This window comes from Microcebus murinus, chromosome 27 (genome assembly GCF_040939455.1).
Source record: "Microcebus murinus isolate Inina chromosome 27, M.murinus_Inina_mat1.0, whole genome shotgun sequence".
NCBI lineage: Eukaryota > Metazoa > Chordata > Mammalia > Primates > Cheirogaleidae > Microcebus > Microcebus murinus.
Genome location: NC_134130.1, coordinates 5,786,293 through 5,813,750, shown reverse-complemented (window position 1 = coordinate 5,813,750; position 27,458 = coordinate 5,786,293). Strand labels below are relative to the sequence as shown.

Genomic DNA, 27,458 nt, shown 5'->3' with positions numbered 1-27,458 from the left:
CTACTGCGAAATAGGGTTAATAATCACTGTCTGTCTCCTATGGCTGTGGTCATGATTCCAAGAGATGGCGGATGGGAAGAAGGGGGCTGGAAATATTAAACAGGGAGAAGAGGTCTCTGCTGGACTTCAGGGCACCGGAAGCAACGTGGGGACCCTGTTGAAGACAGACTTCCGGTTTGGCTTACTGTGAGGAAGACAACGGCGCGTCCGGTGGATTTGGGATCCACCCGGAATCTTTACCTCCCTGAACCTCCGTTCCCTCACTTGTTACCTGGGGATAAGATAGTCCCTTCCCCCCAGTCGTAAGGACTAATGGATCAGACAGGTTAAAGATTTAGCAACAGGGCTGGACATATTAGGAGTCTAATAATTGTGAGTTTTTCTTTTAGGCTTTCAAGAATTGCTCATTGGATAGAATCAGGAACACAAAAAGTGTGATAATTTAAGTAAGCGTTATGTAACTCAAGAAGGGCAAGAAGGCAATGAAATAGCCTTTGAACGCCCTCGTACAGTAACTGATATGTCTACAAAAGTCTAAAGAAACGGTAAATAGATGCCCACTGAGGAAACTACATTTCCCAGAAACCTTTGGGGCCTACAACTCCCAAGCATGCCCTGGGCCGCTGACGTATCCCGGAAACGTGCACGCGCAAGCAGCCGGGACTACGTCATGGCGGCGAGGCGCCTCTTCGGGGCTACCCGGACATGGGCCAGTTGCGGGGCCCGGGCGCTTCTAGATCCCGCCAGTCCTGGGAGACTCTTGATCCGGGATTATGCCAAGAAACCGGGTGAGCTGGGTTAAGAGGAACCAAGATGGGGACGGTGGGTACACTGGGGCGTTGGTAGTGCGCAGGCGCTGTTTGGGGAGGTGCGGTCTAGAACTCATGCGCAAGCGTAGAGCTGCTCTACGCGCAGGCGCAGTGTGAGGGTTATCGTAGTTATCGTAGCGATTGGATCCAATGCGCAGGCGCCACGCGGTCAATGACGAAATTGTGCGTTCCGTAGAGCAAATGCGTTTCACTGGTAGGGATGGGAGGGTGGGGAGGGGGCAGGTCATCAACTTGGATTCCAAAGCAGTTTCTGCTTCCAAATCATGGTGCGACTTTGGACAAGTCATGTCAAGAAATCCAAAGTTATAGGGGCCCAGCTAAGACTTAGCCACTCAAGCAAGACCCAAACAAGGCGACTAAAGTTTTGCTGGATACAACCCTGCCTGATCTCCTTTGTCGGAAGGAGAAAATTGGCAACTGTTAGGCCTTAAAGACGGCCCATCGGAGACTTTATCCATAAGATAAACACATGCAAGCAAAATATAATCTAAAAGGGGTTCTCCTTATAATAGTGGCTAGTCAAAAAAAATAAAGTAAAAACAAGACGTGATCACTTTGAGCATCGGTGTTATCTAAAGCTGCGTCCGAGAGGCGGGCCAGAGTCCGGGGCGGGCGGGGTGGGCGGGGCGGGCAGGGTGGCCTTCCCAGGGTGGAGCTGGGCTGAAACGACTCTCTCCCGCTCCCCCCAGTCGTGAAGGGGGGCAAAGGGGGCAAAGGCGGCGTGCCCAGCGAGGCCCTGAAGGACCCCGACGTGTGCACAGACCCCGTGCGGCTGACCACGTATGCCATGGGCGTCAACATCTACAAGGAGGGCCAGGACGTGGCCCTGAAGCCAGACGCTGAGTACCCCGAGTGGTGAGTGGGCCAGGCCGCGTCGTCCTGGACCAAGCGTTGTCCCCTCCTCCGCCCACGCGGAGGCCGAGGACACCGAGGCAGGGCAGATCACCACTCCAGAGGGTGACATCCACCTGGTCCTGGCTTCAGGGCACGAGGTGTCACCACTCTGCCTCAGTCGTCCCATGCGACAGTGAGGGAGATGGGACCTTCCCTCCTTCAGAGGGTTGTGGGCAATTCATGAGATCAGAATGCATTGAAGTGCCTAAAAAGATGCCTTTTTTCCCCTTTTACAAACATTTATTGAGTGCTGACTGTATGCCAGGGCCTGTCTAGGCTTTGGGGATACAGAAGGGCACAAAACAGGCAAAGATCCCCGCCCTCCTGGAGCTAGCTGGGGAGACAGTGAACGGATAATCAGGCAGATAGGGTGGTGACAATCCCAGGAAGAGGGGCAGGAGAGTGGGTGGCAGGGTGGGGCGGCTTGGCTGGTCAAGTCTGAAGTTTCACTTAGGGGGTCGGGCGGCTTCCCTGGGGAGGAGATGCAGTGGCTGGAAGGGGCTTCAAAGAGAGGGCACAGCCAGTGCAAAGGCCCTGGGGCGGCTGTGCCTGGTGTGTGGGAGGCACAGTGAGGAGGCCCGTGTGGCTGCAGCAGATGGAGGCGGGGGGGGGGGGGGGGGGAGAGGGAGGAGGCGAGGGCAGGGAGGGGACGGGGCAGGTTGTGCAGGGCCTGGCGGGCTGCTGGGAGGATTTTGCCGCCCCTCCCTGGGCCCCAAGAGCAAGACATGGGAACTCGGAGCTCGGGAAGGCTGAGGAGTGGGCGGGCACCGTGTGAACAGGGGCTGGGAGGCAGGACAAGGCCTGGCGCGTGCCCGCCTCAGAGAAGACACCAGAGCCACCACGGCCGTGGCTCCTCGTTCCAGAGCTGGGACCCGGGGACCGGGAGGGATGGCCCTGAGACCACTCGGCCTCTGAGCGGGACTCGGCCCAGCCCTGCTGCCACGGGGAGCCCTGGGGGGTCGCATGCCACCCTGATTCCTGCCCGCACTCGACAGGCTGTTCGAGATGAACCTGGGTCCCCCCAAGAAGCTGGAGGAGCTGGACCCCGAGACGCGCGAGTACTGGCGGCTGCTGCGGAAGCAAAACATCTGGCGCCACAACCGGCTGAGCAAGAACAGGAGGTTGTAGCGGACGGGACCGGGGCGGGCCGAGGGAGGCCCAGCGGGGCGCGGCAGACCCCAGCCTGGCCACCGAGGGCCTCCTGGTTTCCTGGTGAAAACGGACGTGAGGTTTCTGCGGGGTGTCCCCAGCCAGGCGGGACCAGGGCCGCGGAGGCCAACAAAGACCTGTGTGGTGACCCTGGGCGCCCCTGGGTCTGACGTCGGGCCTGGGGCAGGTGGGCCCTGCTGCCTGCGTCCTGGGCTTCCTGACCCTGCCCGGCCGACTCCACGCCGCGAGGGCAGGCGGTCCCAGCCCAGCCTCTCGGTGCCGCGGCCGCCGGATCAGGAAAGCGTCTTCGTGGGCGCCGAGAACCCAGGTGACATTCAGTGTCGCCCAGACGGGGAGGCTAATGCTGTCCTGCCTGGGAAGCTCATCCTCTTAGAGGGACACCGTGGCGAGGATTACCGCGCACCTGCCCTCCCCGCCGTCCCCCAAGGGCCATGCTACCCCGCGGCCACCCTCCCACGGCTCCCCGCCCTCAGGGCAAAAACCAGTGGTAAAGGCCACTGCACCTCCGCCTGTCCCCTCCCTCCTCCCTCTCTCCCCTCCCTCTGCTCCAGCCACACGGGCCTCCTTGCTGTGCCTCCCACATGCCAGGCGCCGTCCTGCCCCAGGGCCTTTGCACAGGTCGTGCCTCTGCCTGGAACATTCCTCCCTCACCGCCTCCAGGTCTCTGCTCTGATGCCACCTTCTCGAGGACTCCCTCTGTCCACCCTAATAAAACTGCCAGGTCCTGCCACACTCCCCGTCTGCCCCTCCTGGTTCTTCCACTGCTACGTTCCCAGGGCCTGGTGTGGGGGATGCGGGTGATGGGGCCGGCCTGGCTGGCACAGTGTGCACGGGACGGGGGGCCCCCAGGCTCGTGTGTGACGTGCCGCCCAGGCACAGGGTTGGGCACCCGGGCGTCGCCCGGCCCGGCCGCCCTGTCCCCGCACGCGGGTCCTGTGCCCGCAGCAGCCCCCGCAACTTACGCGCGCTGGGTTGACGGAGCCGACAACGCTGGCCCGGCCCGCGCGGGCTGGAGCGGTGAGGGCCCTGTGGGTAAGGAGGGCGGGCGGCACGTGCCCTGTGGCAGCCTCGCCGCCTGAGCACCGCCCGCTGCCGGCTGTGCAGCCTCGGAAAACTGGATCCCGTCTCTGGGCCCCGAGTTGTGCCCTGCAGAGCGGGCTGCCACGGCCACCTGGGGGTGGCATGCAGGGAGAGGGGCTACTGCTGTCACTTGTCACGTCCTGGGGAGAGGGAGGCGCTGGGGGCGGCAGCGGGACCTGCACTGACCGCCGCGCAGAACCAGCTTCGGGCCGGCCTCACCGCGGGCCGCCCGTGACCTCCACCCGGACCGAGGCCTGGCTGTCACCAGGGCGCGGAGCAGGCCCTCGGCCGGGCGCGGTAGTCAGCGGGCGGCGCGAGGCTCAGGTGGGCGGCCAGGCCCTGTCCAGAGCCTGCGCGTGCTCCTTGGCCAGCAGCCGCAGGGACGCCTCCTCCAGCGCGAAGCCGTCCGGGAAGGGGGTGCCGAAGGCGTGGGCCCCAAAGGGCGCCTGCAGCCCGGGGCCGGGCCCCAGCAGGCGGGGCAGGCCTGGCACGGCCGGGGGCGCGGGGCCCAGCCAGGGCTCCAGGGGCAGCGGCACGGCCGGGGGCCGAGCGAAGGGCAGCGCCGGGGCCTCGGGGAGCCTCGGGGCTGCCACGGTCCCGGAGCCTGACTCCAGACGCTCCTGGCGGCGCCACTTGGCCCGGCGGTTCTGGAACCACACCTGAGAGGGGCCGGAGGGTGCTGTGAGCTCGGCGTGGAGCCGCCACTGGGCCTCCCAGTCTCGGGGGTCCGCCTCCGTCTGAGCCAACCCATCATGCGCCCCTGCCCCCATCTCCCTCGGCAGTCAGCCTGAGGCCCGAGCTGCTGAGCTCGGCATTCAAGGCCTTCACAGGCTGCTACCCACTCCGTTCTCTGCCTCCTGTCCCCACCTCACACCCGCTCACAGGAAATGCCCCCCAGCTGGCAAACTTGTACGCCGGCGTCAAAGCCTCAGCTCCCACACCCCCCACTCCGGGAAGCCTTCCCGGTTTCTCTTCTGCTCACCCACCGGAGGGTCCACCTCTGACCCCACCTGCCTCCCAGGTGAGCCCTCACCTGCACGCGCACCTCGGGCAGGTGCACCTTGGCCGCCAGCTCCTCGCGGCTGTACACGTCGGGGTAGTGCGAGGCCTCGAAGGCCCGCTCCAGCTGGTGCAGCTGGTAGGTGGTGAAGGTGGTGCGGTTCCGCCGGTGCTGCTTCTTGGGGGCGTCCTCGCCGGGCGCCAGCGCCCCGCCCTCCGCCGCCGGCCCCTCTCCCGGGCTCAGGAACATGGCAGCTGCCCTGGCGGGGCCGGCCTCACCCGCGCCCGCTTTGCCCCTGTGCTGCCCGTCCGCCCGTCTGTCTCTGCAGGGTGTCAAGGACTCCGGCCCAGGACGCCCCACAGGTGCCCCCGCCCCACACTGGCGGCTCTGCCCGCCCAGCCCCTCGGCGGCCGGCCGCGCCGGGTCGGGCAGGGCAGGGCAGGATTAGCTCGGGCGATTACCCGGGGCCCCTCCCGCTCGGGGCTGGGTGTCCTGAGCTGCCCAGGGAGGAAGGGCTCCAGGCCCGGCTCCGCCACCCCCGGCAGTGGGATACCAGGGCCTCCCTCTCTCTGGGCCTCAGTTTCCCTGGCTGTCAAATGGTGACAGGGCCTCCTCCAGGGGGATCTCACGGGTTCTCAGTGACAAAATCCCACAGCGTCGCGCACAGCGAGCACTTCACCAGTGTCCACTGCGACCAGCCGGGGCCAAAAACAGTCCTTAAGACTCGACTCTCATAAGCTTAGACATGGAATCTTTAAAGAAAAAAAAAAAAGACTCGACTCTCGGGGGTCAGAGGGGTTGGGTAGGTGAGGTCCCCAGAGGTGAGGGCAACTCCAAGTGGCTCCTCTGGACACCGACCAGGGCAAGGGGTAAGGGGCATTTTAGCTGGGTCTTGAGGTATGAGTAGAAGTTCGCTATTCATTCACTAGTCATACAATAAACATTCATTGAGCACTTACTGTGTGCCAGGTATTGCCGACAGCAGAGGGAAGAAAACAGTCACGGGGCTGACTTCCAACTACATGAAAACGCTTCAGGCGGTCCCGTGAGAGACCCAGCAGGGCAGGGAAGGGGCTCGTGGGGCGCAAGGTGCTGCTTTAAGGAAGGCGGTTAGCACGGCAGGCGGGGCCAGGGCTGCAGATTCTGGACACGACTGGGTAGGAAGGAGAGGGCACTGGGGAGCCATGGGAGGGTGTGGAGGGAGGGCACAGTCGGTGGGTCAGATGACAGAGGAGGGTGGGAGGCACCCAGGCCCATTGCCGGGACAGGGGAACGGTGGGGTTGCTTCCGGGGCGGTGGCCAGAGAGGCCCGGCAGGTTCCGGGGAGACCCCTGAGACTGGCATCCCCCCACCTCCATCCAAGGAGCCTGGGCGGGCTCAGGCAGGAGGGTTCCCCGAAGTCAAGAGGAGATGGCACTACGGCGGCTGGTGGGGGGCACTGGGAGGGGGTTGAGGCCAGGACGGAGGGGATACCAGCAGAGCGAGGGGGACCCGGCCAGAGGGGGATGGAGGACCGAGTGCAAAGGGGGCAACCGGGTCCCAGGGGAGGCCGGGTCCGACCGCAGGGTGTGGCAGCTGGGCCCGGGAGCCATGGAGGGCTCCCCGGCCCCGCAGGGAGGGCTGAGGTCGGGGGGCAGGGGGCTCAGGGCCAAGCCAGGTGAGGGGGGGTGGCTGGAGCTCCCTGAGGCTCCTGGGTCCCTGTGTCCTCCGCCGGGTGGGCAGGGTGGGCGGCCGGGGGCTCGGCGGGTGGGGGAGGTGACCTCCCTAAGGGCTCTGCCACTGTGAAGCACTATCTTGCTGCCTCTGGTCTCGGCCCCAGCTAGCCGACTGGCCCGCGGGGTACAGAGGCCACAGGGGCGCGGGCGCGGCGCTGGGCGACTTAGCAGACCGGCCGCAGCTCCAGACGCTGTGTCAGCTTAGACGCTGGATTAGAGGTGCAGGGGCAGGGCCAAGGGGGCAGGGGGCCCCGACCGGAGGATCAGAGGGGCTCGGCCACTCTGGGCCCTTCCAGTCTCCACCCTTCGATTTCCCCCTAGAACCACTAGACCCCTTCAGGTGCTGGCGGGGAAACGGAGGCCAGAGGGAAGGCGGGGCTTTAGGTCAGGAGGTCAGCGTGACCTTGGTTGGAAGTTTCTGTCTGGCTGTGCTTGGGCAGGGGCGGGGTCAGCTGAGTGGGGGTGGGTGGGGTCTGTCTGGAGTCCCCTCCCAGCTCGGGGGACTGGTGGGCCGCATCCAGCCCGGTCAGAGCCCCCGCTCTGTCTGGATGGGAAGATCAACTGGGAGCAGGTGCTGGACTGTCGCAGCAATGTCCGAGCACCAGCTGTATGCCCTTCACTGGAGTGAGCCCCGAGGGTCCCCGCCCCCTGCGCAGAGGTGCCCCTCCCATGGGGGAGGCCTGGCCGCACTAGTCCCACAGCCTGGGAAAGCCCCCAGTCCCAGCAAACCGAGATGGCTGGTGGCCTCGGGGCCAGAGCCAGGCAGCTGGGGCCAGTTAGGCGGGCCTGGGCGTGCAGGCCCAGAGCCAGAGGGGCAGGAGTGGGGCCTGGGGCCAGGCCACCCCGGCTGTGTCCTCAGCGACTCTGTCCCCCGGGCCAGAGGGGGACGGAGGACCGAGTGCAAATGGGGCAACCGGGTCCCAGGGGAGGCCGGGTCCGACCGCAGAGTGCGGCAGCTCGGCCAGGGAGCCATCGTGGGCTCCCACGGTCCCCGAGGTCGGGATTCACTGGGTCCCTGACTTTGGGCCTCCTTCATCCAAGGGCAGGGGCACCTGTGAGCTGTCACTGCAGAGACCGGGGATGCCTAGTGCCCGGGAGGGGCTGGCACTCAGTAGGTGCTCCTTAAGTGTTTCCTGCATGAAAGGAGGAGCGGCTATGGTGCCCCCCTTCTCTTGCGATGTGTCCCCTCGCCCCACGACCCGGCTGCGTGTCCTCAGCGGCAGCAGAGGTGGCCCCAGCTGGGGGGCAGGAGCTACGCATGCCCCCGTCCCGGCTCCACCTCCTCCTCCCTGGCACCCAGCGCCAGCGACCTGCCTCAGCGTCGCTGGGACATGACCCGAAAGCGCTGGGCACAGAGGCCAGTCCCTGAACAGGGGACAGCTGGAGTCTGACGGTGGCCTCTCCAGCACCCCCCAAAACGGGGCTACCACTGCGCGGGAAGACCCTGGCAGGGCCCCCATAACGCCCTCTCTGCGGCAGGGCTGGGCTGCGAAGGGGGGTGGTGGGACGGGGACTTGGACCTGGAGGCCGTGGGACGCCCTGGTTTGGGCCCCAACGCTGCACGCCACGCCCCATGGGCGACGGCAAGTCGCCCCTGCCCAGAAGCTCCCCAGGGACCTGTCCCCACCCCAGCCGGGAGGAGCCTCCCCGGGCAGTGGTGGGAGGCCCCGCGCGGACCCCGACTGGGGGAGGGCGGGGCTTGGGCTGGTGGGTCCCCGAGACTCAGCCAACCATCAGTGAGGCCCCAGTGAACGGGTCACCGCCCGGTGGGGGCCGTGGGCTCCGCGGAGCAGGGAGGCGACCTGGGCGGAGGGTCCCCAGGGGCCCCTGGGTGCGGGCCTCCGCGGGGTGGGTCATGACGGGGGGGGGGGGTGCCAGAGAGCAGGCCCCCACAGGAGCCCCCGGGTGAGGGGCACGGGTCGCAGACAGACACACACACCCGAGGGCCGTGGAATCCGTCTTTATCTTGGCGATGACCCTTTGCAGGTCTGGGGCGTCCGCGGGCTGGGGACACCCTGGGGCCTGGCCCTGCCCGGTGCCGGGAGGGCGGCTCTCCAGCCCCGGCCCTCCCTCGGCCTGGCCCTCGCCCGCGCTGCGCCCTCCACTCTCTCAGTCCGTGGGGCCCCCGGCCCCCGGGTGGGGTCAGGGCTCCTGGCTCCTGGGTGGGGTGGAGCCATCGGCCTCCTGCCCCCCGGCGGGGGCCGAGGCGCCCGCACTGCGCAGCTCCCGGGCCAGCTTCTCGGCCAGCTTGCGGAAGGGCGGCCGGCGCGCGGGCTCCGCCTCCCAGCAGCTGCCCATGAGGGCGTGGACGGGGCCCGGGCAGCCCTCGGGGGGCTCCATGCGGTACCCCTTCTCCACGGCCTCGGACACCTCCTTCAGCGACTGCAGACAAAGGGCATCGGGCGTTGGGTGGGGGTCAGGGCGCGGCCCCCAGACCCACCCAGGACCCCATGCCTCCCCCAGGCTCTGCTCACCATCTTGGGGTACGGAGCCCGTCCGTAGGAGAAGACCTCCCAGAGCAGTACCCCGAAACTCCAGACATCCGACTTGCTGGTGAACTTCTGTGGGGCCCGAGATCAGGGTGCAGGGGACCCCGTCAGGGCTTCAGCTACTACTTCCTCCGGGAAGCCCTCCTAGGTTGACCCCTGCTCTCTGGTCTCCTCCCAAGAGACTCCCCCCAAAACCCCCCACAGTTGGGCCCGGCTCAGCCCCCGTGCAGGGCGGAGGCCCGGCTGGCCTTCTCTTCGGGGCCCAGAGAGAAGCCACGAGAAAGATTCTGGCCAAGTGTGTCCCGGAGAGGCAGAGCCCTCGCCTTTAGAGGTGCCGAGAGGCCAAGGGACATGCCCGGGGCCACACGGCAGAGCTGGGCGCCAGTCCTGCTCCCTGGACCCTCCCCCACCACCGGAGCCCAGGGCCGGCAGAGGGGTCCTCACCCCGTGTTTGAGAGCCTCGGGCGCCGTCCACTTGACGGGCAGCCGGCTCGAGTCCAGCCCCTTCCGCTCGGCCTTGGCCAGGCCGAAGTCGCTGACCTTGGCCACCAGGTCCTCGGAGACCAGGATGTTTCGAGCGGCCAGGTCCCGGTGCACCAGCTTCTTGCTCTCTAGGTACTCCATGCCCTCCGCCACGTGCCTGGGGGCGGGGAGGGGACAGGGCTCAGAAAGCGCTGGGTGCCTGGGCCACAAGCTCCTTCCTGCTCCGTGCCTCAGTTTCCCTCCCCGCCACCAGCGGAGCGCCACTCACAGAGAAAACTGCAGGAGCTGGGCGGTGTTCACGAGGGCCCGGCCCCGGGTGCGCAGGAAGTTGACCAGGTTGCCCTGTTGGGGGGCGGGAGACGGCAGGGGTGGGGGGGTGCCCGGCTGCCCGGCTGCCCCCCCCCCGGGCCGCACCCCACCTTGCTGACGTGCTCCATGACGATGTACAGCCCCTGGTGCAGGATCACGCCCAGGAGGCGCACGAGGTTCCGGTGCTGCATCTTCCTGGGGTGGGCGGGGTGGTGAGGGCGGGCCGGGACCCCCCCCGCAGGCCCCCCCCCCCCGCAGGGCCCCGCCCCCCGCAGGGCCCCCCCCCCCCCGCAGGCCCCCGCCTCGGGACTCACGTCATGACGGCTGTCTCGTCCAGGAAGGCCTGGGCTGTCACGTCACACTTGATGTTCTTCACGGCCACCTTCTGCCCCAGGTACTCGCCCTGCAGGACGGCTGGGGCGTGGCAGGGGCAGCGGTCAGGACCCCGACGGAAGCGGGGACAGACAGGCGATGGACAGGCCCACTCACACCGACCCCCCTGAAGCACCAACACAGCCGCGGGTCCCCGGCCCCCGAGACAGCCCCACCCTGTCCCTACAAGTTCAAGACCGTGGGTCAAGAGACTTCTCTGAGCCTGGGGTCTGCAAACTCCCGACACCAGACCTGCCCCGGGTTTCGCAAGGCTCTTGAGCCCACAATGGTTATTACACGTGTAAATGGTTGGAAAAAGCATGAATGCTATTTCATGACACATGAACGTTACACAGAATTCAAATGTCTGTGCCTCGGTTTCCACGGCCACGCCCGCGCGTTTACATACTGTCTGCAGCTGCCACAGCGGCAGGGGTGAGTGCTGGTGACAGGGACTCTCTGGCCCACAGAGCCGAAAATAGTCACAAGCTGGCCTTTTATAGAGAAAGTCTGCCCACCCCTGACCCCAGCCCCGGAAACTTCCAGAATAACACTCTTAAGGAATGATATTCCAAGCAGGGGACCAACCGGCGTGTGAGAGAGTCGCTAGCGTTTACAGGGTGTCTGCCCCAGTTAGTTCACGCCTCGAGGCAGCTGCAGGCACCCTCCGTTATAGAGGGGAAACTGAGGCTCAGGGAGGGAGATGCTTATCCTCAGTCGCACAGCTAGCAGGTGGTGAAGGATGGACTTGAACTCAGCTCTGTGACCCCAAAGCCTCGGCGGGCACCCCCACCTTCCTTCACCCCAACCCAGTCCCCGCTCACCTCCGAACTCGCCCTCTCCGATCTGCGCTCCCAGCGTCAAATGCTGCAGGTTCAGTAGCCAGCCAGCTGCGGACCGAACTCCCGGTCAGGGGGTCACGGGCCCCCCACCCCGCCAGCAGGGTCCCACCTGGTGAGAGACCAGCCATGGCCCCCCCAGCCCCAGCTGTGGACACACGCTCCCCGGCACGGCCTCTAGGGCCGGTCTGACACCCCACTCCTGGTACCAGGTATCAGTCGGAAGCAGCGGGACTCTCAAGCTGGCCTGAGCCGCAGGGCGTTTACAGGAGGGGTGGTGGTGACAGTGGCCGCAGCGGGGTCCCCACGCAGGCCCCAGGCCAGCCCTCCAGGAACTCCTCGCGGGGCCAGGGGGCAGGGCCAGGAGCCCCTTCTGGCCGCAGAGGCAGGGGGTGCCCTTTTCTGCAACCGGGGGGACCTCGTGTCCTTCCAAATCCCCGTGGGCACGTCCCTCGACAGTCCTTTACCTCTGAGCACCCCGGACACACACAGAGCGAAAGACACAACAGACACCGAGACCAGTAAAGGTTCTGGAATCTTCCAGGGCCCCTTCTCTCAAGCAATCCCGTGTTCTTCCCTCCCCTCCCCCTCTGCAGGCCTCCTCCTCTTACTCCCCCAAATCTGTCCTCCGAACCCCAAGCTCTTAAAGTGTGATTAGTCAGGGTCACACTAGTGTCCAGCTGGGAGCCATGCCTGGGGTGTCCAGATTTCCCTGCCAGAGACAGGTGCTTCCAAAGAGACAGACAAGACAAACAGGCTCCAAAGACTGGAGAGGTGGCGTGGGTTGGGGGGAAGGGCAAGACATCTGCATTTGGCCTTAAATATTCATTGACTACTCTGGGGCTGGAAAAGCATTAGTGGCAAAGGGAACAGAATGCACAAAGGCACAGAGGCATGAAAGAAACGATTAACACAGTTGCCCTGGGGAGGGGGCGGGTGTGGAAGGGCTTCGTAGATGAGCCTGAAAAGGTGGCTCAGGCTATGGGGGCAGGTTCCAGAAGGCGGCAGGCTGGGCTCACAGGGGCGAGGAAGGGGTCTGCAGCTCCTGCCGGGGCCCTACCCTTGGCCAGCTCCTCCTCCGCCGACCGGGCGCCCTGCTTCCTCTTGGGTTTCGCGAGCCTCGTGCATATGGCCCCCTGGTCCTTGCTGTAATGCTGCGGCGGGCAGAGGCGCCTGTGAGCACGGCCCCATGTCCAGGGAGCCCTGTAGCCCGTCCCCTCCCAGGTGGCATCTGGGGGTGGGCAGGAGCAGAGGAGGCGGGGAGGGGCTGGGTTCCCACTCCAAGGTGCAGGGGGGGCTGGTTTCCATGGGAACAGGGAAGGAAGAGGGCTGGCATTGGGGGTGTCCTCTGGATTGATGTCAACCTGGAGGCTCCCGGGGCACCCAGAGGAGGACCCAGTCCCCTAGAGGTAGAACCGATGTGGGAGGAGGCCACTTGTGGGGCTGGCGGTCCACGGGGGTTGGCCCCTCCATCTCTGCACAGGGAGGGTCCCACGCTGGGGGTCCCTGCGTCTGCCCGTCTGCCCAGAAGGGATGGGGACCTGGGGGACCCGGGGACCTGCCCCTTCATCCCCTCTGGAGTCCCCGGGGCCACCGGTGGCACCTCCACCATGTCCATGAGGTTGCAGAAGCAGACGACCTCGTCGATGGTGAGGTGGCCGTCGCGGTGCAGCACGCGGTAGTGGATGACGTCGCGGCCGAAGCTGACGCACAGCACGTAGTCGCCGGGGTGTCTCGCGGACTCGCGCACCAGGAACAGTCCGTCCTCGGGCGGCTGCAGCTGCTGCACGGCCTCCTGGCCCGAGATCTTGCCGTGGAACCACCTGCGGCCACGGGAGGGCCGGTGGGGCCGCGCTGGCCGGGCGCCTCTGCCCGCGCCCCTGCCCGCGCCCCTGCCCGCGCCCCTGCCCGCGCCCCGGCCCGCGCCCCTGCCCGCGCCCCTCCACGACACCACCCCGGCCCCGCCCCACTCACGGCATGAGGCTGAGCTTGGGGTCCGCCGAGAGGGCCTCGCGCTCCCGCAGCGCGCCGGCCGCCAGCAGCCCCTCCTGCCCGCTGGCGTGGTGCTTGGCGCGGTACCAGCTCTTGTTCTGCCGGGAGGAGCGCGGGTCGGTGGGCGCGCCCCTGCGCAGCCCCCAACCCGGACGCGGCCTGCAGTGGCCCGCTCACCTCGCAGGCCTCCAGGATGGTGACCACGTCGCCCTTGCGGAAGGCCAGCTCCCCCGGCTTGGGGCGGGTGTGCTCGCACTTGGTGATGCACTGGGTGCCCGGGGCCCAGCGCCTCTGCCGGAGGGGACAGGACGTTAAGGAGGAGAGAGTGGACAGGAGGGAGAAAGACAGGGGACTTGGGAAGGACAGCCAGCCGTGGGAGAGAGGAGAGAGGTGGAGGGATAGGCCCAGAGAGAAGCATCAAACTCAGGCACAGAGGGGACGGGGACAGAAGGTCAGGAAGCCAAGGTGACCCCGAAGGTCTGGGCAGAGCCCAGCGGAAGGGGCACCAGTCAGAGAGCAGAGCCCCCAGGAAGTGGGTGGCGGGTGTGGACGCAGGAAGGGGGCAGAGGCGACCGGCGGGGGCGACTCACCGTGGGCATCCTGGCAGACGCGGGCGGGCGGTGCTGGGCTCGGAGGAGGCGCGGGCTCACCTGCGGAGGGCAGAGTCAAGCCCGGAGCCCGATGCCAGCAGGGCCGGCACCCCAGGGTCCAGTTCCTGCCACTTCCAGCGCAGGCCAGGTGGGGCGACAGTCAGGAGGCAGAGAGAGCCCCCCAAACTAAAAACACCCCCTGGGGGGCCCACACCCTGGCCCCCCCAAGTCCCTGTGGGGAGGTGATCTTTACCCGGGGAACCTGGAGACGTTCCTTAGTAGAGTCACAGCCCTGATGTCCCAGCAAGGACACCACGGAGCCTCTCCTGGCCATCATCCCCAAAGGGAAACTGAGGCAGGAGACAGGCACACAGAGCAAGTGGCTACGGTCTGGGGCCAAGGAGACGGCCTAGCTCAGGGCTCAGGTGGCCCACACGGCGCATGGGGAGCTGGGCCTCTGGGGCCAGCCTGGTTGTTCCCCTTTCCTGGGAAGTGGCAGGGCACGTAAGGAAATAAGGGATGAGTCAAGGTCATTCCTGGGAATCTCTGACCCTGGGTGGAGCGGGGGCGGGGCGGGCCACGCAGCCCTGCTGCTCCCCTGGGTCCAGCAGAGCCTCGGTAATGTCCCCTAACCCAGGACACACGCACAAGTCCCCCACTGCTGCCGGGCGGGGACCCTCCCTGCCTCCATCTCCCCTGCCCAGGGCGGCTGGGCCCGCGGGGTGTTGGGGGTGAGGCTCAGCTTCTCCATTGTGCGTCCCCCAAACCCCCCAGCCCCACGTGTGCTCACACACAGACCCCATGTACGCAGGAGCACACACAGGACACGGGGCTGGGACACAGGACGCACGGGCGCGGGCGTATGCCCAGGGGGACGCGTCCACCTAGGGACAGGTGTGCGGAAACGTCCACGCGAGTGTGCACACGCACAGACGCTCGGCACCGGGGGACGTGTGCACCTGCCCCCGCCCCGACACACACACGCACACACGCACAGACCCCACGGGAACACCTGGGCGCCAGCCGCGGGGACACCCGGGCACGCAGAGCGGTACGCAGCGCCGCGCACACGCTTCGCGGCCACACGCGCGCAGCCCTCCACGTGGACGCGCGGAAACCCACGCCGGGGCTCGCAGCGGCGCACACCGCACCCAGGAAAATGCCCCCCGCCCCATCCACGCCTGATCTGTCGCCTGCGGCCACCCCCGCCCAGCCGCGCCCCCGCCGCGCCCGGGACGCGCACACTCGCGCGCGCATCGGCGCCCCCTGCGCACGTCCGGGACCCCAGAGCCTCTGGGCTCCCCCTTCCGGGACTTGGGGACTCTCCCCCCAGGCCCCGCGGACACGCTCACCTGCTCAGGGGGTGCCCCCGGCCCGCGCCCCGCGCCCGCCCCCAGGAGGGACCTCGCGAGCCTGCTGCGCACCCCGAGGCGGTCCCGGCTGCACAACTTGGAGCAAGTTGCTCCGCTTCCTCATTTTGGGGGCGAAGGATGGTCGGGGAGTGGGGGGAAAGCGGGAGGCGCCGAGGCCCGGGAGGCCCCCGCGGGTCCTAGCGCCGGCCGCACTGCGGTCTGCTCCGCGCGCCGCCGCCGTCGCCGCCGGCCCCTCCCCGCCCCGCCCCCGCGGCCCCCGGCGCCTTCCGCGCGCGCCCGGGCGGGGTCCTGGGGCGCTCGCGGGCTGCGCGCCCGGCCCGGTCTGGCCCCGTGGGGGCGCACTCTCCCCCCACCCCCCGCCTGGAAAGAGGGGCTCTTGGAGCGCGGAGCAGGTGCTGCAAGCGTGGGTGGGGTGGGGTGGGGTCAGGTTGGGAGAGTGAGCTTCCCGTCCGGGGAGGCAAGCAAACCACAGCGCCCAGACGACCCTTCTGATTCTGCAGTTCCAACTCGCACAGTCTCGCTGGTTTTATCATTTTATCACCCCCAGCCACAGAGGGCTGTCCGTGCCTGGCACCAAAAGAGCCCTCAAAAATGTCAGCTGCTGTCGTCATCACCAGCGTTAATATTAAGGGGAAATTGGGACAACAGAAAACGTCATCTGGAACTGCGAGCGCCTGGTAGGGCAGGGCTGCTTGGCGGGTCACAGGTGGGCCTGGCCGGGAGGGGGGTTATCACCAGCCCGGCTCTGCCTAGAGGCAGGGGCACCCCCTTTTCCAACCGGGATTCCGTCCCCTAGAGCAGGTTGGGGTGCCACCGGCTTCCATCTCTCGGACAGTTTGATCTCGCCTGGTGGACGCAGTCCTGAGCCCGGTCCCCGGCGATGGCTGTGACCATCAACCTAGGACAGCTCCTGGTAACTTCTAACCGATGAGTCCTCCAGGTCACAGGTGGAGCTGGACTTCGGACTCTGCTGAGCCAAGACGCTGGAGGGCCTGTGCCCATATCTAGTCTTCTGCTACCCCAAAAGGCTAAGAGACTGTGACTCTTGGGTTTTTCTGGGGACGGAGGCCCAGTTATGAGAGCATGACCGACACCTACAATATGGAATATTATGCAACAAAGACTAGGAAACTATACTAGTAGTAGTAGTAGTAGTACTAGCAGTATTTGAGACGGGGTCTCACTATGTTGCCCAGGCTGGCCTGGTACTCCTGGGCTCAAGCGACCCTCCTGCCTCAGCCTCCCAAGCAGCTGGGACTACAGCTGTGCCCCGCCACACACACACACGGCTAAGACTACAGTATTAATATTAAAATGGCAAAATCTCTAGTTGCCGCAAACAACCACGGATGCCACCAGGACGCGGCACACGACAGGTGGCGCAGTCCCGTCTGTGTCACACACGAGGGCGTCAATCCAAGGGGAAAGTGCTGGAAGGAGACCCTGCAACCGGCAAGGTGGGGGCAGGAGGAGGGGCGGCGCGGCTGTCTTCAGCGGGGTCAGGACTTTGTCAGCGTCAGTGTCTGCAGGGGACATGGCCGCGAGCCGGTCTGCCTGCGCCTGCAATCCCTGCCCCGCAGCCGGTGGATGTGGCTGTGGGGAGCACACTGCGGGGTCCCCAGGGCTGGGCCCCTGGCAGACAGTGTTGTTTTGTTGAGGTCACCAGGGACACGCTGTTTGTGCCAAGCCACCTCCCTCCCCTGAAACAGAAATGTCGCGCCGAAATACCTGCAGTGGAAACCCGACGGCCTCACCCAGCTCTCGCCAGGGGCGGCCCTAGGACAGGTCCCTCGCGGAGGCCGTCTTCTCTCTGCTCAGCAGGGGCTCGGGCCCCGCCGGAGGGGCATGGGAGACGCCCTAGTGCCCGGGGGAGACTTTGTCCTCGGGGCGTCCGGAGAGGTGGACAGAGGTTGAGAGGAGCCGGCTTTCTCTCTGCAAATCGATGGTATTTAGTGTCAGTCCTCCCCCCGGGGCTCCTCGTCCCACCCCCTGGGAGGCCCCAGCCTGGAAGGACTAAGGGTGTCCGGGCCGGAGAAGGGCAGACTTAAGGAGCCGGCGTCAGGGTCCCCAATCTCCAGGGGCTGGCCCTGGGGTGCAGGGAGCCGCCCCCGCTGGATGTGGGCCTGGGCGCTGAGCGCCCGACTCCAGGGAGGTAGACAGGAGCCCGTGGTTTATTCAGATCCGAGCCACAGGACAAGGCAGGGAGTGAGCTCCCCGTCCCTGGAGGCATGCAAGAACTGGCCACTTTGAATCAAGGAGACTGCATGGCTCTTCCAGTCCCCCTTCTACCCAGCATTTCCAAGCGCACCCTCCCACGCACAACTCACATGGCGCCGTTTTTGTAAAACCTTTGCCAAGGACACCGCCACCCTTCTTGGAGCAAGACTCCCCTGAAAGGACGTCCCCTCCCCCAAGTCGACAAGTCTGCCTTCCATCCAAAGCACAGGGTCCTGCCACCCGCAACAGAGGAGCTCGACGGGCACACAGCTCTCACACGCCTACAGATCACTGGGGCCAATCTTCTCATTTTAGAGGCGAACAGTTGGGACCCAGAGAGGTAAGGCTACTTGCCTGTGGGACTGCACACTTCTTATTCTTCTTTCTAAACACTGTCGAGAATCGTAGCAGGCGATGAAGATAGTAGGCGGAGAGCCACATGACAGGCATTTTACATAATGCACCCGTTAGGGTTAGGATGAGCTGCATGGGACGGAGAAGCCCAAATGCTAGAGGCTTGAATGAGACAGAAACGAACCTTGACGGAGGGGAAATTGGGACCCGGGCTCTTGCCACGTTGTTGCTCTGCCGTTCTCAGCACAGGCGTCGCCAACTCTTGATCTAAGATGGCTGCTGGAGCTCCAGCCATCCCATCTGCATTCCAGCCAACAGGAGGCAGGCAGGGGCATCGAAGGGCACGCCTCTTCCCTTTAAGGACTCTGCCTGGAAGACGCACACGATGCTGCTGCTCCGCCCCGTTGGGCAGAATTTGTCCACGTGGCCACACCCAGGACAGGGGAAGTTGGGAAATGTAGTCTTTACACCAGAGGCCGGGGAAGGGTCCTGGCGGGGGAGGCAGGAACACCAGCTTCCTCCTCCTCAAAGCCACCGGGCATGGCCCCACTCAGGGACCTTGGATAGCGTCACCCCCTGCTGCGAGTTCAGTGCCTGGCTGTCGCACAGTGGGTGCTCGAAATCATTTTTTTTTTTGAGACAGAGTCTCACTGTGTTGCCCAGGTTAGAGTGAGTGCCGTGGCGTCAGCCTGGCTCACAGCAACCTCAAACTCCAGGGTTCAAGCGATCCTCCTGCCTCAGCCTCCCGAGTAGCTGGGACTACAGGCATGTGCCACCATGCCCGGCTAATTTTTTGTATATATATTTTTAGTTGGTCAATTAATTTATTTCTATTTTTGGTAGAGACGGGGTCTCGCTCAGGCTGGTTTCGAACTCCTGACCTTGAGCAATCCGCCCACCTCGGACTCCCAAAGTGCTAGGATTACAGTCGAAATCATTTTTTAAGCCCATGAGTATTGGGTTGGTGGCAGTAACAGGCAGTGCCCGTCACCTGTGAGGTGAGCACTTTCGTTGTACCCATTTCGCAGATGGGAAAACCAAGGCTGGGAGTGGGGCGAGGCTCAGCACACAGGAAGCGCTGGGGCCGGGCTCCGACCCAGGCCCGCCCGCAACCTGGCAGGGAGTCGGCTGCGTGGGGAGACCGGGGCTGCTAGGCCGTAGCTGAGCCTTCTGACCCTGGGGTGCAGGCTGGGGGCGGGGGGCAGCCGTGGCTGGAGGCGGGGACCCCCGAGCCGCTGTGGCCCGAGGACGCCGTCCCCGCCCAGGCGGCTGTCGCGGAGCCCCAGTCGCTCTGACTGCCCCAGTTAGCGCCGTTAAATTTAGCTCCGCTGCCCCAGCCGGGGGACTCGGATCCAGGCAGGGCCGCCGGCTCTTTCGAGGAAAAACGCTGTCGCCGCCACCGGCTTCACAGCCACAGCTGCCGCCGGCCGTCTCCGTGAATGAAAGAAAGGCCTCGTGGGGCCGCCCGCGTTGGGAGCCTTTGATGGGGCTCCTGCTCCGGCTTCCCGGGTGGGGCCGGGCACGCCGCCCGCCGGCCCGCTCGCCCCGCTCGCCCGAAGCGGCGCGGCTCTGGCTGCCCAGCCTTCCCGAGCTCCTGCTGCGCTCAGCACCCAGCCCGCCCGCCCCGCGCCCGCGCTGCCCCGTCCTCTCTCAGGGAGCCCTGCGCTGCCCGGCCCCTCTGCTGCTGCCGCACCGGCCCCAGGGCCTTTGCACACGCCCCGCCTGGTGCTACATCCTCGCGCGTCTCTCCTTCCCCCCCACTACCTCTCCGCCTTTTCTGCATCTCCAAGAGACGCTTCCAGGCCACCCCTGGCCCGCCTGGCTTCCCGCCACGGAAATCACGCTCCCTGAGCAGGGACAAGGTCCGGCCCTGGCTCGGGCAACCATGTACGTCCGGGGCTGCAGAACAGAGAGATACAGCGGCACGCGGGCGGGTGAAGCCGAGGGGACAACGGGAGGCGCGGCCTCCTGTCGGCCACCGTGTGTCCGTACGAGGGGAGCCCCTACGTCGCTTCTCTGGGGTCGCCTAGAGCCTCCCTCCGGGGCCTCGAACTCAGGGCTCCGCGGATGTCCTCTGCAAAGGGCTTGACGCTGTCCGCCGCGACCTCTCAGCCGCGGCGGCCCCACACATACAGGATAGCGGGTTCGACGTGGCCCCAGACTGTCGTCGGCTGACCCTTGCCCGCGTGGCCTTTCTTTTCTTGCAGGGACGCGTGTTTCTCAATCTGCGCAATCAAACGAGTCTGTATTCGCGGCACGCGGGGAGCCCTCGGCTAGGGTTTAATACAATTAACCCCAAGAATATAAATCAAGCTCCCGACGCAACAACCGGCTCTCCAAGGTAAGGGTGTCTTCTTGTTGAAATGAACAGTAGCCGATTTTTTGTTTGATACATTGTCTCGCTTTGTTGCCAGGACTGGAGTGCTGTGGCGTCAGCCTAGCTCACAGCAACCTCAAACTCCTGGGCTCGAGCGATCCTCCTGCCTCAGCCTCCCGAGTAGCTGGGACTACAGGCATGCGCCACCATGCCCGGCTAAGTTTTTCTATATATACTAGTTGGCCAATTAATTTCTTTCTATTTTTAGTAGAGATGGGGTCTCGCTCTTGCTCAGGCTGGTTTCGAACTCTTGGCCTCAAGCGGTCCTCCCATCTCGGCCTCCCAAGAGTGCTGCGATCACAGGTGTGAGCCACCGCGCCCGGCCAGTGGCTGCGTGTTTGATCGTGGCGGTGGAGACAGAGCACTCACCGCCCGTCGCGCCCCCGGGCGCCCACAGCCGTGTCCCTGCTGTGGGTCTGTGTCCCAATCAACGTGCTCCGCGCGGCTCTGCGTGCTGGGTGGGCGCCGCGCGGCAGTCCCGGTTCCTGAAGGCGGAGACCTCGCTCTCCGAGGCACTCTGCACACTCACGTGGCCGCGCAGCCGTGCCCGCCCGCCGTCTCCGGAACTTTCTCGCCTTCCCAAACCGACGCTCTGTCCCCATGAAACCCTCACTCCCCGCCCCCTCCCCAGCCCCCGGCACCCGCCTCCCCGCTTCCTGTCCCTGTGGCCCTGCCTGTTCTGGACGTTTCATACAAACGGAGTCTCACACTGTGTCCTTCTGTGTCTGGCATCTCTCACTGAGCACGATGTCCTCAAGGTCCCTCCACGCTGTGGCCTGTGTCAGAGCCTCGTCCTTTTTCATGGCTGCGTGATACTCCACGTGTGGATGGGCCACGCTGTGGGTGTCCGTCTGTCCGTCCGTCCATGGACATTTGGGTCGCCTCTGCCCTTCGGCTGTCGTGCGCGGCGCTGTGCTCGTATCTGCTCCCGGGTCCCTCCCATTCCGACGCCGGGGCGGCGCGAGCAGGGCGCTAGCGTGTCCCCCGGGCGCTGCCTTCTCCGCCCGTGGGTGGGCCGCGCGCCCTCTGCCCGGTGGCCGCGCAGCCTGACCCACTTACCTGAAGCCTCATCTCAGCCCGCAGCTGAGCCCGGAGGCGGCCGGGGAGGGGCTGGCTGGGTGGACGTGGCCTTTCTCTGCCCAGGGGACGCGGCACGCTGCCACGGCTGCCCCCGGGCCGCCCGTGACCCTGCAGGTGCGGCTGGCAGACCCGCCCTGGCGTCTCCGGCTCCCGGAGCCCCTGCCGGTTCGGTTCCAGCCCTGCCCACGGCCGCGCCGCTTCCCACGCTCGCCGCAGTCTCCTAGCAACCAGCATCCGCAGCCCAGGTCCCGCCGCGGCTCCCTGGGGGCGTCCCCGTCCTGTCCCTGCACCCTGGCTCCCGGGCCGGTGCCTTCCCGCCCCCGCTCTGGGGTCCGCGGCCGGTGGCTGGGGGGGGCAGGACGCGGCTGCTCGGGCCCTGGCTGGGCTGTCACCCAGGAGGCTCACCCATCTGGGCAGATCTGCTAAGCCGAGGCTTGCTTCGCCTGTCGCCGACTAAACCGGCTGCCGGGAGGGCCGACTTAACTCTTCGCAGCGGGGCTGGTTTTCAACCGCCTGGTGGCTGGGGGAGCCGGCGTGGGGACACCGGGGACGCCGGGCAGGGGACTGGGCGGCTCCCGAGAGCCGCCCCTGCAGGGCGGAAGGGAGGAAGCCGTCTGCACACACGGCGCTCTCTGAACAGCCGGGGACAGACCCGTGTTTGGGTGTCAGGGTGTGGCTTCAAGCGTCGCGTGGTTTATTCGGCCACGAGCGTCCCCCGGCCTGCTCCAGATCTGGGGCCGCAGTGGGCCGGGTGGGCGCGCTCCCGGCCCGTCTGCAGAGAATTCACGGGCTCAAGGGGAGGACGGAGAACTCATCATTTGGATCAGAGACCTGTGGCCTAAAGGCACTGAACAGGGTTACAGGACAGTCGGAGGGGCCTGGGAGGCTGCTGAGGTCACCTGGGGAGGTGACATTGAGCTGAGACCTGACGGAGAAGGAGCTGGCCATGCAGGTTGGGGGAAGAGCTAATGGGGCAGCAAGAACAGCATGTGCAAAGGCCCTGGGGCAGGAGCGAGTTCGGCTCACTGAAGATCAGCAGCGCATAGTAGGTTGAAGGAGCCGGTGGCGGGTGGGCTTCTGGGGGGCTTGGCTGGGATTTGGGGTTTATCCAGAGCACACTGGGGCCTCTGGAAGGTTTAAGCAGGGAATGGAGCAGAGGCTGAGAGGGCAGAAGTGGAACCCACAGGATTTCTTGTGGACTGGCTGAGTGCAGAGGCATCTGGGAGGACTGCTTGGAGGTGGTGGCAGTCCACCCGGGCAGCTGGGCAAACGGCAGTGCCACCTGCCAGATGCGGGAGGAGGTGGGTGTGCGGGGGCTGGGGTTTAGGAAAGGCGGCAGGGCTCCCTCGGGAAGGGGCTCCATGGTGAGACGGCGCCTGCCCCCAGGGGACACCTGAGCGGCTGGGCGCCAGCCGGTGGTCCTGTTTGCGGCAGGCACAGTGGCAGCGAAGGAGCCTCCCAGGCCGGCCGGCCCTCCCTTTGGCCTGGGCCTGACCCGGGCCCCCCGAGGCAGCGGTGCTCCACCCCGACTAGTGGCCGCCCCCTGCCGGGCATCCCGCCCTCCCATTCTGCCCCCCGCTGCCCCTACGGGCTGGAGCCCGTCCAAGACTTGCCCCATGACCCGGCGTCCTCGCCTGAACCCCTCCGCCCACGCCCTCACGCTGGCGGGGAGCTCGCTGTGGGCGAGCGGACTCTCCCAAACTCAGCTCAGCCGCCTCCTCCTCCGGGAAGCCCTCAGGGGCGGGGGTGGGGGGCCAGGCCGGGGCAGCTCCTCCAGGGCCGAGGCAGAGTGCCGGCCGTGGGCCGTGTAGACTGTTTTCTCTGCGGCATCTCCAGGGGACACCCGGTGTGGGGTGGCCGAGGGGACCTGCAGCTCTGGGCCCCCTGACCCCTGTCTGCCCACACCCGGGCCACGGGGTCCCTGTGAGAGGGGACAGGCCCTGCAGTCCGAGGCAGGACCCCACCCGCACCGTGAGAGGCAGGCAGAGGCCCGGGGTTTGGGTCACCTGTGTCCCGCGGGAAGGACAGCACGGCCACACCGGAAGACAGACACGTGTCCTTTATTCCTCCCCCGTCTGCAGGTGGCCCTGCGAAGACTCTCGGGGCTCGAGCCGCACACGGCTGTCCTCCAGACGGGGCGAACAGACGCATGAGCCGCACGGCCACGGACCACGTCTGTCCAAGGCGGACGTTGCCCGCTCGGGGCCACTGGTGGCCGCGCAAGAAAACTCCAGGCGAGGGGACAGGTTTGGACGGGCAGAGCAGGTGCTGGGCAGGGGTGCCCCCACGTCCCCCGGTGCCAGGAGCCCCTTCCCCTCCACGTGTCCGCGGGCCGGCTGCCCTGCCCGGGCCCTGCGCCCCGGAGGGGACGGGCTGGGACCTGAGCTGGGGACGGGGGTAGGCAGGGGAGGAATTTGAGGCAGGACCCAGGCCTCAGGGGCACAGGCCCCGAGACTCCTCTCTGTGCAAGGCACTCGGTGTTGGGGTGTGGGTGGGATTGGGGTGTCTTCGGGGTCAGGGCACAGAGGCGGCCCCTGCCTGCGTCTTCACTGGTCAGTGGCATCCGGCGACCGTCCCCACGGGGGACGTGCTGGTCTGTTTGGAGCAGGGTTTGGGTTTGGGGGATCCCGGCCCCCAGCACCCCTTCAAGCTTGCCCACACAGGGTGTGGGTGGGGAGTGACACAGGCGTGCCGGCCACCCACGGCCCCAGCCACCCCCGTGGCCTCTCCCTGAGCCTGCAGGGCCCATTCGAGGAAGCGATTGAAAGCCCGCGCCCTGCCCCGCCAGCCACGGGGAGCTTAGGGCCAGCAAGAGACACGGGCGCTCAGAGTCGCGGGGCGCCCGCTGCCCGGCCGTGGGGGGACGGGGCCGGGGCCGCAGGGAGAGGGGCGCGCGGCTCTGAGTGCCGGTGGCATCATTTCTCTAACGATTAACGCACACACGTGCTTCTCTTAGAGAGAAGCCACCGAACGTCACTGAGAAGGGGAATACCGTTGTCTGATGGCGGGACGACACAGCCGCGACACACGCGTGTCCGGGGTGCAGGCCCTGGGTGGCGGGGACGGCTCAGGCGAGCCCCTCTGCGTCCCTCCGGCCCTGCTTCCCCGCGCCCGCGCCCTCCGCGGGCTCCAGCCGCCTCTTCCGCGAGCGGGACGCGCTCAGTGGGTGCATGCCCAGGAGCGTGTGGATCTGCCGGAAGGCCAGCAAGCGCAGGGCGTGCTGCGCACACGCGGCCGTCAGGACCCGCGCCGGGGACACCGGACGGGCGGGGGGGGGGGTGTCTGTGGCCGCCCCACCAGCTCCTTCCGCCTCACTGGACGGGCCCCACATCTGCGCAGCCAGCAGTCCCGGTCCCGCTAAGGGCAGCCGCACACGCAGACCCAGGGCCATGTGACCCGGGACTGCCGCGACACTTCTCTTAGGAACCCATCTGCGCACAGGGAAACCGCAGGTGGTGGGAGCCGGCTGGGCAGAGCGGGGGCCATGCTGGTTTCTATGGGCCACGGTGCGGGTGGGGCAGCCCCCAGGATGGTCTCTGCCACCCACGGGCCACCCAACTGTCCCCAGACGTCTCAGCAGGAGGGAGGGAAGGGAAGCCGGGGCCGTTTTGGCCGCAGGTGGCGGGTGGGGCCTCCTACCTGGGCACTGGCTGTCACGTCCTCCCGCTCCTGCAGGGTCATGGGCTCCAGGGCGTCCTTCTGGCCTTTCTCGCAGGGGTCCTGGAGCCCGGGCCCGTCTGGTGAGGGCCGAGGGGCAGCGAGGAAGGAGAGCATGCTGGTGAATGACAGCATGGCCGCCGTGGGCCGCCTGCACCCACAGCAGCCGGCCCCACGGCCCCGGGCCGGCCGCGTCTCTCGGGGCGTGCGGGAGTCCTCCCGCCCTGAAGGCACACGGGGCTGTGGGGCCTCCGGGCCTTTGCATGTGTGTGCGTGCCCATACGTGTCCCCTCTGTGCGTGTGCCCACGAGTATCCCCACACGGTCAGATCACATGCTCAGATGAGGGGCCCAACATGTCATCGTCCCTTCTGCACTTAATGTCATCCTGGGTCACTAACAATTACTTGAAGACCCGCCTTCCGGACCTGACCCCCCTCCTGGCCTCTGTGGGCCGACACATGCGCGGTGGAACTGCGCACGCGCCCGCTCTGATTTCTGGTTATTTCCTCTGAAGAGTCCCGGGAGGGGTCACCTGGGCAGCTCTGGCTGCCTGAGAACCACCTGCTGCCCCGGTGGGTGGCGGGCAGCCCCGTGCTGCCCTGCCCGGCTGGGGCCGCCTGCCCTCCTGCTGGGGGCGCGCGGGCTCCCAGGCCTGGGCCTGCGACTGACCTTCCAGCAGTGTCCCCATGGCGACACACTCCAGGACGCGCCTCACGGCGTCCCCGGGGCCCAGGGGCTGGGTGGCGCTGCTCAGCGCCTTCTCCACCAGCAGCTGCGTGGCCTGCGGGGGATGGGAGAGGGGACGCTGCCTGGGGGTCTGCGGGGGGAGGTTTGGGAGCCAGGCAGGGAGCTGGGGGCGCGCTGGGGTGAGGGGCCGCTCTGTGAGCCTGGAGGGTCCCTGCACCCTCTCCCCTCCGCTTTCCACCGGGGAGGGGAGGTGTTGGAGCCACAGGGGGTCTGTGCCAGGTCACCCAGAGGCCAGCGCGGACAGGGAACCCTGGCTCCGTGTCCTCTGCCCCGGTGCCACCAGGTCTGGGCAGAGCCCGCTCATTTCCCTGGCGCCCTCACATTTGCATGCCATCCCCATGCTGGCACCCGCCTGGCAAGGTTTTGAGTTTCAAATGTCGGCAGGCAAATGAGACCCTGGGGAGGGGCCTCTCCTGACCCAGGGGCCTGAGACCCCCCACCTCCTCCAGCTCTGTGGCACTAATGCTCGGGGAAGGCCACGGCCTGGGAAGAGGAACCTGTCAGGGCCTAGGGCCCTCGGGGTGCTCACCCAAGCTGGCAGGGCCCCCCAGGCGGGCACGCGCCGGCAGAGGTCCCGCAGGACCCTGAGCACCAGCACGCACAGCTGCAGGCCGCTGGCGCGAGCCTTTGAAAAGAAGCACGTGTCACCTCTGGGGACTCTCGGCCACACGGCGGGGCGCGAGGCCTGTCCTGGCGAGAGGCCCGGGGAGGGCGACAGGAAGCCCGGTGACCGGCCTCAGAGGCGGCTCTCCCGCGTGCAGAGGGTTGGGCTGGGGTCCCCTCACCCGTCCCGAGATGTCACCCCTCCTGCCTCCCCCAGCCCTGACCTGGAACCACCTGGCGTGGCGCAGGGCGGCCAGGGACTCGAGGCACTTCGCGGGGCTCAGGACATCTTCTGGGTCGGGCCGAGGCTCCTCCACTCCTTCTAGAAGGAAGAGCGGCGCGGGTCCTCAGGGGCGTGTGGGGAGGGCACTTGTCCCCGAAGCCAACCCTGCGAAACCTCGGCTCCCCAAGTCGCCCTCTCTCCCGACTGAGCGACCGGGTGACGCCAGCACTGGCCCTTGGGGGCCGGTTAGGGGGAGATTGGGGGGCGATGAATTCAGCCTGGTTTCCAGAAACTTCCAAGTGCATCATGAAAAGGGAGAAAGTCAGCCAGATTTCGACATGCCCCGTCGTTGCCGACCTAGGACCGGGGTCTGGGAGGAACAGGGTCGTTTCCCTTCCTTGAGAATTTTTGGGGTCTTTATACCATCGAGATCTGTGCAGAACTCCTTCAAATCACTGCTTCTAGAGCATTTTTCTCGTTTTATGTGAAATGGCGCGAGAGGCCTTGGTGTGTGGAGGTCACTCGATGGAAGAAAGGGTCCCCGTGGGTCCACAAGCGTCCCCATGGGTCTCTGTCTGTCCATGTGTCCGTCGTGGCAAACGGCTGCCCGGGCCGGCGTGCAAGCGCAGGGCTGGCCTGCAGGACGGACCGTCAGAAGCTGACGCCCCCCAACAGGAAGTGCGGTTTCCCGGCAGGGCGGCCTGCAGAGCTCACCTGTCACAGATGGGTCCCAGGGGAAGCATTTCCTGTGCCCCAACCGCCCCTAATCGGGCACCGAGGCCGGGAAGGAGCCTCCTTCTAGTGGCCGCCAGCCCTCAACCCCGCCCGCTCCCCAGCCTCCGTGGTGGCTCGTTCCAGGGCCTTGGCCACGGTCGAAAGGCGTCTTTCCCCACGGTGTTTGGTTTCTAGATGACTATTTATGACAATGGCTTTCTGTCTCACGGTTAAAAGGCTCGCCTTTAAAAAAAAAAAAAAAAGCTAGGTTTGAAAATGAAAGTATTGAAAGGGAAACGTCAGTGGTTCACGGCCCTCGGCTACGACAAACACCAGGACGGGGTTGGA

The 27,458-nt window shown here is 66.3% G+C and overlaps 4 protein-coding genes across 5 annotated transcripts in view; 1 reads left to right on the top strand and 3 right to left on the bottom strand.

Annotated features, from left to right (window-relative positions):
- The first annotated feature begins 629 nt into the window (after positions 1-629).
- MRPL54 (mitochondrial ribosomal protein L54) lies at positions 630-3,626 on the top strand. Its single transcript, XM_012769306.3, has 3 exons — positions 630-788; positions 1,520-1,685; positions 2,720-3,626. Exons 1-3 carry the CDS (start codon positions 671-673, stop codon positions 2,850-2,852), a joined length of 417 nt encoding a protein of 138 aa, XP_012624760.1. The 5' UTR covers positions 630-670; the 3' UTR covers positions 2,853-3,626.
- A 668-nt stretch (positions 3,627-4,294) lies between these two features.
- On the bottom strand, positions 4,295-5,223 carry RAX2 (retina and anterior neural fold homeobox 2). The gene is made up of 2 exons (XM_012769405.1): positions 5,008-5,223; positions 4,295-4,633 (listed from the first exon to the last, which is right to left on the bottom strand). Exons 1-2 carry the CDS (start codon positions 5,221-5,223, stop codon positions 4,295-4,297), a joined length of 555 nt encoding a protein of 184 aa, XP_012624859.1.
- A 3,410-nt stretch (positions 5,224-8,633) lies between these two features.
- Positions 8,634-15,333, bottom strand: MATK (megakaryocyte-associated tyrosine kinase). 2 transcript variants are annotated; one of them, XM_020283951.2, is made up of 13 exons: positions 15,116-15,333; positions 13,764-13,823; positions 13,351-13,464; positions 13,156-13,271; positions 12,785-13,004; positions 12,242-12,335; positions 11,167-11,232; positions 10,285-10,384; positions 10,081-10,165; positions 9,930-10,003; positions 9,623-9,818; positions 9,164-9,250; positions 8,634-9,071 (listed from the first exon to the last, which is right to left on the bottom strand). In XM_020283951.2, exons 2-13 carry the CDS (start codon positions 13,770-13,772, stop codon positions 8,832-8,834), a joined length of 1,401 nt encoding a protein of 466 aa, XP_020139540.1. In that variant the 5' UTR covers positions 13,773-13,823; positions 15,116-15,333; the 3' UTR covers positions 8,634-8,831. The 2 variants fall into 2 exon arrangements, with proteins under 2 accessions (XP_020139540.1, XP_012624757.2); XM_012769303.3 differs by lacking the exon at positions 15,116-15,333 and adding an exon at positions 14,017-14,150 and having other exon boundaries at positions 8,636-9,071.
- A 9,128-nt stretch (positions 15,334-24,461) lies between these two features.
- Positions 24,462-27,458, bottom strand: part of ZFR2 (zinc finger RNA binding protein 2) — a 28,288-nt gene continuing 25,291 nt past the window's right edge. Inside the window, exons 16-19 of the mRNA XM_075997966.1 lie at positions 26,398-26,492; positions 26,100-26,195; positions 25,493-25,604; positions 24,462-24,901 (exon numbers count right to left, since the gene is read on the bottom strand). Coding sequence (XP_075854081.1) covers positions 24,738-24,901; positions 25,493-25,604; positions 26,100-26,195; positions 26,398-26,492 — 467 coding nt within the window. The 3' untranslated portion in view covers positions 24,462-24,737. The remainder of the gene's footprint in view (positions 24,902-25,492; positions 25,605-26,099; positions 26,196-26,397; positions 26,493-27,458) is intronic.

Coding starts and splice junctions, on each gene's coding strand:
- MRPL54 (XM_012769306.3), top strand. CDS start 671: ATGGCGGCGAGGCGCCTCTTCGGGGCTACCCGGACATGGGCCAGTTGC. Junction 789..1,519: donor GGATTATGCCAAGAAACCGG/GTGAGCTGGGTT, acceptor CGCTCCCCCCAG/TCGTGAAGGGGGGCAAAGGG. Junction 1,686..2,719: donor GACGCTGAGTACCCCGAGTG/GTGAGTGGGCCA, acceptor CGCACTCGACAG/GCTGTTCGAGATGAACCTGG.
- RAX2 (XM_012769405.1), bottom strand. CDS start 5,223: ATGTTCCTGAGCCCGGGAGAGGGGCCGGCGGCGGAGGGCGGGGCGCTG. Junction 4,634..5,007: donor TGCCCGAGGTGCGCGTGCAG/GTGAGGGCTCAC, acceptor GGCCCCTCTCAG/GTGTGGTTCCAGAACCGCCG.
- MATK (XM_012769303.3), bottom strand. CDS start 14,100: ATGATGGCCAGGAGAGGCTCCGTGGTGTCCTTGCTGGGACATCAGGGC. Junction 13,824..14,016: donor AACGTCTCCAGGTTCCCCGG/GTAAAGATCACC, acceptor TGCCCTCCGCAG/GTGAGCCCGCGCCTCCTCCG. Junction 10,385..11,166: donor CGGAGAGGGCGAGTTCGGAG/GTGAGCGGGGAC, acceptor GCCACGCCCCAG/CCGTCCTGCAGGGCGAGTAC.